We start from the raw sequence: 8,216 nt of genomic DNA on the forward strand, positions 1-8,216 counted from the left end.
AGACTGCTGCCCCTTCCCACCCACCTCAGGCCCAGGACCACCTACCCGTACCCAGGACCGTCCGTACCCAGGACGGGCCCCGGGGACAGTGTCCCCACCCCCCAGCCACCACCCCTGCAAGCCTCTTCCCAGTCCTGGGGAACCGCTGATGGCAAAATTGGGGTCCAGCCCCTTGTCCAATTACTTATGCCAAGGGGCCCTCCCCACATGGTGCCAAGCTCTGTGCAGACTACTTTTCTCCTTCCACTCCTACGTGGCCCCAGGATCTGGGGCCCCCACACCACAGTTAAGCCCATCTTACAGAGTGAGCAAAGCACACAGAGGTCGAGTCCTCTCTGGGTCAAGGTCAAAAGCACAGCGGCCATGACCTTGACAGACCACACACCCCACAGCCTCCCATCAGAGACTTCACTTTAGTAAAGATTCTCTCTCTTCTCCCCAAAGCAGAGGCAGGCAGGGGGCCACCCCGTGACCCACCGCAGCCCCTTCTGGGAGGGACAGGGACTCTCTGCCTGCCAGGTCTCCATCCCAAGGGAAGCTAGGCCATCATGAGCTCAGACCCCTTCCCTGTTCTGGGGAAAAGGGAACTTGAGGGCCCTTTGGGAATCCAGGAACCCACACCCCCCCCTCCAGAGGGGTGACCCCTTCGGAATGACACAAAGCCAGGGTCCCAGCCTCCCCATCCAGTGCTCCTCTGCCCTTTAACCCCACCATGATCTTTAACCTCCCAGGTGTCTGCATGAATAACACTTTCACATCTGGTCCAAACTCTACCTCCCTGGGCTGACAGAGCTGTGCAGGCATGTCTTACCATGCCCATTGTGCAGATGGGGAGACTGAGGCCTGGAGAGCCAGGTGGGCCACCAGGTACCCCCGACACACAAGGGGACGGGTGACGTCTACCTGCGCTGAGCGTAAATTGGGGGAAGCCTACCGTGGTTCAGGGCACGCTGGACCCTTGGCTGTCTGGCGGGGCGCTGGCTGGGTCTTCAGTGGGGCACCATCGACGTGGGGCTGGGCCCTCTGCTGCTTCCCTCGCCTGCTGAACCTTCTCTGGAGACGTCTCCTCACTCCGCCCCCGACTTGACTTCCCGTCCAGGGCCGGGTGGCCCGGAGGCTCCCCCCACTTCCACCCCCCAACTCCCCCCCCCAGCTGAAGGGCTGGGGGCCACGGGGGCCGGGCGGCCCAGGTTCCTGGCCAGACTGCCCCTGACACAGGTGGGCCAGGCTCTTCAGGCCCGCCGAGGAGAGAAGCGCGGCCAGGGCTGGGGAGGGGGCGTCCCTGTGCCCAGGCGGCCCCTGCCCTGTGCTGCGTGGCGAGGCCGCCGGGGCCTGACTCACAGCTGACTGGGCCGCGCCCAGCCCGCCAGGGTGATCCAGGCCGGCTAAGGCGATGACTGGGCAGCCCTCCACATGACCGGCCGGGGTCGGCCTTAGGTGTTTTGACTCAGACCTGCCACGGGCCGTGTGCACCAGGGCCGTGTCCCCTCGTCCCCGTCGCCGGAGGAGTCACAGAGCTGCAGCCAGCCCCCAACCCCGGACACGGTGCCCCTTGAGCCACCTCTCCCTGCCCCGGCACCCACCTCGGCGCCCCGGCCCGCCTGGCCCGCCTTCCTCCACGGGCAAGGGGCCCCACCTGCCCAACCCCACCCGCTCCCGAGACCTTCGCCCCTCCCCGAGCCGGCAGAGCCCAGCCCTCAGGGCCGCCCCAGGAAGCCGGCAGCTGCGCCGGCCGAGCATGGGGCCTCCCCACTCTTGACTGTGGACTGTGACCCTTTCCTTGGCGTGGAAAAGGCGTTCTGTGGGCACTCCGGGTCCCAGGCCTGGCGTCGGCAGTGGGGAGAGGCGGACGGGGAACGGGGGGCCACAGGGACAGAAAGAGGAGGAGAGCTACAAAGAAAGAAAAGCAGCGATGAAAAGGGAAAAAGAGGGAGAGAAAAGAAAGGAGACGTGGCTCGGGCACCTGCCTAATGATAGCCCCGCAGGCCCCGTGTTCCACTGTCTCGGGGAAAACCTCTGCCCCGCCTGGGAGGCAGCCTGGTAACCGAGTCTACCAAGCTGCTGGGGAGGCCGGGGCTCAGCCGGAGGGTGCACGGAGCCCGGGGCGGGGGCGTGGGGTCACTCTGCTGACCCTTCACGTCCTCTCCCATCCCTTGAGAGGGACGGACGCGTCGCAGCAGAGATGGCGGGCGGCAAGGGCGTGCAGGCGCGAGGCCCAGCTCTGCCCCGAGCACGCAGGGGGTCTTTTCTGGAGGCAGACTAAGTGCCGGGCCCCCTTGCTGCCATTTCCCAGGGAACTTTCCATCTGTGTGTGTGTGTGTGTGTGTGTGTGTGTGTGTGAGTGACGTGCAGGGTTGACTGAGGGGCTGTGACCGTCACCCTGAAAAGCTTGAGACAGGAAAGAAAACCCAGCTCCCGGTCGATCCCAGCAGCAGAGCTGCCAGAGGCCTCCTCTCTCCCTGACCCTGGGCCAGCTGGCCTGTGGATGGCGGCCCCGTCACACGAGCCGCCACTGTGGGGAGCTTGCGCTGTGTGCAGGCCCGCGGGGCGCAGGGAGTCCACGCACACTGAGGTGCAAAAGCTTTCGTAGAGCCGCCGCCCCGAACCCCAGCCTCACGCAGCTGTGGCCGCAGGGAGCGGGGAGGGGAGCTGAGAGGGCTTCTCCTAACTCCAGGCACAGATGACAGAAATGACCCTCAGACTGAGGCTGCGGGAGGTGCACTGGGCTGCTGGAGCGTCCGTGAGGGCACATGGGGTGAGGTGCAGGCCTGGGGCTGAGCGCGGCCTCGAGGCATCCACGGGGCACCTGGCCGTCTGCGGCTCTGGGACCGAGCTGGAGATGGTGGCACCTGCAGCTTGGGGCCTCCTCGGGAGACAGCATCATGCAGGTGACACGTCCTCACTGACAGACCCCCGAGGCCCCCACCCCAGCATCTGGGGGCTGCCTGATCTGCTTCCTGCCGTGTGGGTGCCAGGCAGGGCGGAGAGCCACCACCCTGGGCTTGCCAGCTCCCTTGCCAGCTCTTCCTCGCCTAGAACCTCTTTGGCCCTCTCCACAGGCAGCTACAGAGCCGGATCCCCTTCCGCTCAGGGAGACTGTAGGTGCCTGGCTCTCCGGATCTGCCCACCTTCCACCCACAGCTTCCCAGCAGCCTGGTCCGAGGAAAGACCACCCCCAGCAGCACCACCACGCTTGAACAGGGCCACAAAGAGCGAGGCCAGCCGTCTGCCGTCGAGGGCACCTGGGGAGCACCAGTCTAGGCTGGGCTCCCCGCCCGGCTCCTCACTGGGCTCCTGCTGCGTGCTGGGACCAGGCAGAGAAGACAGAGGTGGACTCTGTCCTCGGAGGCTCTAGGCTAGCAGGGAAGGCGGACAGGCAGTGCAAATGCCACATGAGCTGAGGCCCCCGCCGCCCCGTTGGACACTTTTGAGAAAAGTTACCACGTTGCTGGACCCAGCCAAGGATGAGCTGACCAGAAGGAGCACAGCACTGCAGACAGAAGAGCACCGGCAGGGGCCTTGTGGGGCGAGGTCCACTGGGATCCAAAAGTGGCTGGTATGGCAGGAAGCCCAAGAGCAAGAGGGAGCCCCACTGGGGCTGGTGGGCAGGGGGCGGGGGCCAGGTAACGGAGAGCCTTTACTAAGTACTTTGTAAACAAACTGGAATACAGAGGGTACGCCCTGGCTGCGAGTAAGAGACCTGGAGCTCTAGCCCCAGCCCTGCACTAACTTGTTCTGTGACCTTGAGCAAGAGGCTGTCCCCCTCTGGGCCCTTTTGATGAATCAGCAATACCCTCACTCACTGCACCAATTCTTGAATGCTCAGACCATTTTTTTGTCCTGGCCCTTTCCGCCACCTAGAGGCTCCACCCCTCCTCCTGTGCATCGTTCAGGCTGCAGAGTGGACGTCACCTCTTCCAGGTGCACCGCTGACCACTCGCGTCTCCAGACTCTCACTCTCTGTTTCATCACCGCTTTGTTTTTGCCAAGCTCAAGCTCGCACTGCAACCTCAGGTGCTCCTGTCCGTTCTTTTGCTTGTCTGCCGTCTGTCTGACCCCTCTTCTGGGAGCTCTGTGCCCCGGGGGACTTGTGAATTTGTCAGCAGAGTTACAGAGGTTGAAAGGTAATGGGAGGATGCTCCCGCCCTGATGTCCAATGGACCGGAATTCAAAATGTGCCCACCCCCAGGAAATTGGCTCTGAGGACCTGGGCAGGTCACTCAAATTCTCTGAGCCTCAGTCTTCTCATCAGCGAAGTGGGTCATAGTGGGTGGAGTTCTCTTCCACCCCATGTTAAGTCTTGTTCCCACCAGAAATGGGGGTGGCCAGGGACTGATCTAGGTCAAGTTCATCTAATTCTGTGAGCCCTTCCTTTGTAGCTGCCGCTTCGCATGTCTCTGATGTATAGATGACCTTCCGGGGGTGAGGCCCTGAGCATTGGGGGCAGCCAGGTGGAATCCCTACCGGACCTGGGGCCCTTCAGGAAACAGTTTCAAGGCACCTACCAGGTTGCAGGCCATATCTGAGACAAGATCTATTATTATCTTGTCTGTTTCACGAAACACACCAGGGGCTTCCCTGGTGGCTCAGATGATAAAGAAACTGCCTGCAATGCAGGAGACCTGGATTCTATCCCTGGGTCCGGAAGATCCTCTGGAGAAGGAAATGGCTACCCACTCCAGTATTCCTGCTTGGGAAATCCGATGGACAGAGGAGCCTGGCGGGCTACAGTTCATGGGGTCGCAAGAGCTGGACATGACTTAGTGACTCCCTGGTAGCTCAGTTGGTAAAGAATCCGCCTGCAATGCAGGAGACCCCGGGTTGATTCCTGGGTCAGGAAGATCCACTGGAAAAGGGATAAGCTACCCACTCCAGCGTTGGGCTTCCCTTGTGGCTCAGTTGGTAAAGAATCTGCCTACAACGCGGGAGACCTGGGTTTAAACCCTGGGTTGGGAAGATCCCCTGGAGAAGGGAAAGGCTACCCACTCCAGTATTCTGGCCTGGAGAATTCCATGGACTGTATAGTCCATGGGGGTTGCAAAGAGTCGGACACAAATGAGTGACTTTCACTTCACTTCGCTGTTTCACACAACACCCACAGGACACATACCCCCAGCCACTCACCCACGAAGACCGAGAGCAACCCACATACTCCATCTCTCCCCTGTCCCCTCTGGTTCCGAAACCTCTGGTCCCCAGCTTCTCAAGGGAGACCCACTCTGAGAAAATGGGCACTTTCTCTGAGATGCCCCCTCAGTCAGAGCCCACAGCTGACAGGGGTGTGCGGCTTCCCTTCCCGGATAGAGCAAGGACCCCCAGCCCAGCCCTCCATTGGTGGACGCTTATGGCCTTGCCACCTAGGGACCCCCCCATCTCCAAGAGGCTTCCCCAACTACCCCCCCCAACCAATGCAACAGAGACACACAGGGGCTTTAGAAACCATGCAAATTTTAAATATATGTTTGCACAATATTAACATTAAATACACATCATAAATAAGCCTTATAAATAGAAAACAGATTTTTTAAAAACTGATTTTAAAAAAATCTATAAATTAGTCCTGTCCCTCCAAGGAATTGGCCCAGAAGCTTCTGGGACCCCCCCCTCCAGGAGGGCGGTGATTTCAGCACGAAAAAATACCATGATGCACCATCAGGGGGCGCAGCCGGCAGCCGAGACCCAAGACCAGGCGCTTCCAGGCACTAGGTCTCCTCCAGAGAGCGGAGCCTGTGCCCAGGGGCCGTCTGCACCGTGTGTCCCTATGAATGGAGAGAATCTGATATCCACCCTGTGTCACAGAGTCCCAGCAACTGACAAGCAGAGAGGGCTGCACGTGGTCCCCAAGCCCTTCGAATCACAAAGAGAAAACTGAGGTCCTAAGAAGCAAGGTGGCCTTGATGAGGTCACACGGCGAGTTAGAGGCCAACCTTGGACCGACCCCCCACCCCCATCAGTGCTCCTTCCAGTGCCCTCTGCTCCATCACAGCTGCCTAAAGTGAGGCCTCCCAGGCATCCAGGGATCTGGCCCCAGACGCGATGAGGCATAGTCGGCCAACTCAGGCCCTGACCCCCACCGCCTTGGAGCCAGGCCACTAGGGTAAGGAGGAAGTATGGGGGCAAGAGCCATGCAAGTCATGAGAAGGACAGTCCGGCCGGTCTCCGGGGAGCAGAGCGGGGGTGGGGGGGGGCCAGTCTGGCCGTGAGTCAGCCTGTGTCATCCGACCCCTGAATCAATGGAAAGTTGGCCCTGTATGGACCTGGCCCGGCCACCCCCCGAGGGCCGAGGAACCCAGGGCTGGGGGCACTCCACAGCCTGACCGTACCCCTGCAGCCCAGCCTTGGGGGAGCTAGAGGGGGCTGCCCGGCTCACACCCCTTAAAGTGCGCTTCGGAGATGTGGGGAGCAGAGAGGAGATGGGTGGCAGCGGCCTGCCGTCCTGCATGCCACCTGCTGACCTTTCACCTGGCAGGGGCACCCCAAAGGCTACCGGGGCGGCTGGCCCCTGGGCGCGAGTCTCCTGACCTCCGGGAAGGGCCGTGTCCTGCGGGCCCCCCTCTTCAGGGCCCGGCAGGGGCTGTGTCTGCGGCTGCGGCCCTGTCTCTCCCCCCAGCCCCGGAGGACCTGCCCGGCTGTGCGCATGAAGCGGTGGTAGCCTCGCAGGAACCCACAGTTCCTGAGCTTGCGCTGGAAGGTGCTGGAAGGCGGCGTGGGTGGCAGCGGCGTGGGCCCTGGGCCCGGCTGGGTGGGCTCAGCAGCCTTTGGGTCTGAGGAGCCACGCAGCAGCTGGGCCATGCAGTGGATGTTGTTCCCGAACCCGCGGACATTCATCTCCGCCTGTTGGTGGGCTGCTTCCGGGAGGTCCTGCTGCAGGGCACTCAGCATGCGAAGGATGAGGCCCAGTGTGGTGTTGAGGGTCTGCAGGAAGTCCTGCCTGCTGAGCCTCCACAGGGCATCCTCGCTGGGAAAGTCCCCCGGGCGCTCCCTGCAGTGTTCCTGCAGTACGGGACTGTGCAGGCCTTGGAGGCGGATCTGGGGAGAGCGAAAAGGACAGTACAGAGGTGAGCCCTGGAGCCCCAACCACACACACACACACCTGCTCAGCCTTGAGCTGCTGGGCCACATGTACCCCTCCCCCATCCAACCCTCCCATTGTTCAGATCAAGAAACTGAGGCCCAAGAAGGGAGAGGACTCCCAGGTCATTGCAGGCGGGGCTGGCGGGGGTGACCACACAAGTGGTGACGGTGGTGTGAGGTGTGTCATTGTGGAAGAGATGGGAGATGACCTGAGCTTAGGAGGGTGGACTGTTCCCTGCGACGACCCGGTGCCTAGAACAAGGCCCGTGGTAGATGTGCAATGAGCACGCTGGGCAAACAGACGAATGAGGTGATGGAGTCGGGGTTCACGCTCCAGGCCCACCCACTGTTTCCTTGACGTCTCAGGGTTAGACCCGCGACAGTCTCACTGCGGCCCTGGAATAACGTGGAGCCTCGGTTCCACCACCAGTCCCAGGCCCTGAGCAGGTCCTCTCTGGGGATCGCTCCAGCCCCAGCTCCACCCACAGTTCTCTGAGACTCAGGTGCCCCCCGGGGGGGCTGGGCACTCACATAGGGATCCAGGAGCGTGCTGGGGTCCTGCATGAGGTCCGCCTGACGCTGGAGCTGCAGGAGAAGCTCGTGGTACTTGCCCGAGCACTTGCCCGTGGCCACTGTGCACAGGAGCAGAAGTCTGAGGACCAGACCTGGGGCAGAGGGAAGATGAGGGACCGGCTTCAGTCTCTGCCGGTGGGCACCCTGCAGAGGGGAGGGTGCTCACGCGGGCCTCAGAGGAGGGCACAGCCCACCCCTCATCCACGTGGAGGCGGGGGCTGGGCACTGCGTGTGCCCAGGGACACCTGCGGCGGCCAGCACCACCGTCCAGAGAGCCGCTGCACTGCACCTGACACTGGCTGGGCGGCTTGCCAAGCAAGCCTTTTGAGAAGACGTGGTGGGGCAGTGGAGTCCAGCCTGCCAACCTTGGGAGCTGACCTGCGGGGGCCCAGGTGGGGCCCACGAGACCTCTGGGCTAAGGATCCGCCATTGCTGCAGGCCCCAATACCCCCAACCCTACAGGGGGCCTCCAGAGGGGTTTGTAGCCCCGGCCCTGAGCTCCATCTGCAGAACCAGGAGGGGCTGCCTCTCCACCTGGAGAGGATGCATGAGATAAGCTCATCCACGCC

General features: G+C 62.2%; 1 protein-coding gene across 1 annotated transcript in view; it reads right to left on the minus strand.

The window, feature by feature from the left end:
• Positions 1 to 5,438: 5,438 nt before the first annotated feature.
• The window catches only part of OSM (oncostatin M), a 4,100-nt gene continuing 1,322 nt past the window's right edge, over positions 5,439 to 8,216 (minus strand). Inside the window, exons 2-3 of the mRNA XM_010828762.1 lie at positions 7,606 to 7,739; positions 5,439 to 7,029 (exon numbers count right to left, since the gene is read on the minus strand). Of these exons, the coding sequence (XP_010827064.1) occupies positions 6,484 to 7,029; positions 7,606 to 7,739 (680 nt within the window). The 3' untranslated portion in view covers positions 5,439 to 6,483. The remainder of the gene's footprint in view (positions 7,030 to 7,605; positions 7,740 to 8,216) is intronic.

This window comes from Bison bison, unplaced genomic scaffold, assembly GCF_000754665.1.
Source record: "Bison bison bison isolate TAMUID 2011002044 unplaced genomic scaffold, Bison_UMD1.0 scf7180017864495, whole genome shotgun sequence".
Taxonomy (NCBI): Eukaryota; Metazoa; Chordata; class Mammalia; order Artiodactyla; family Bovidae; genus Bison; species Bison bison.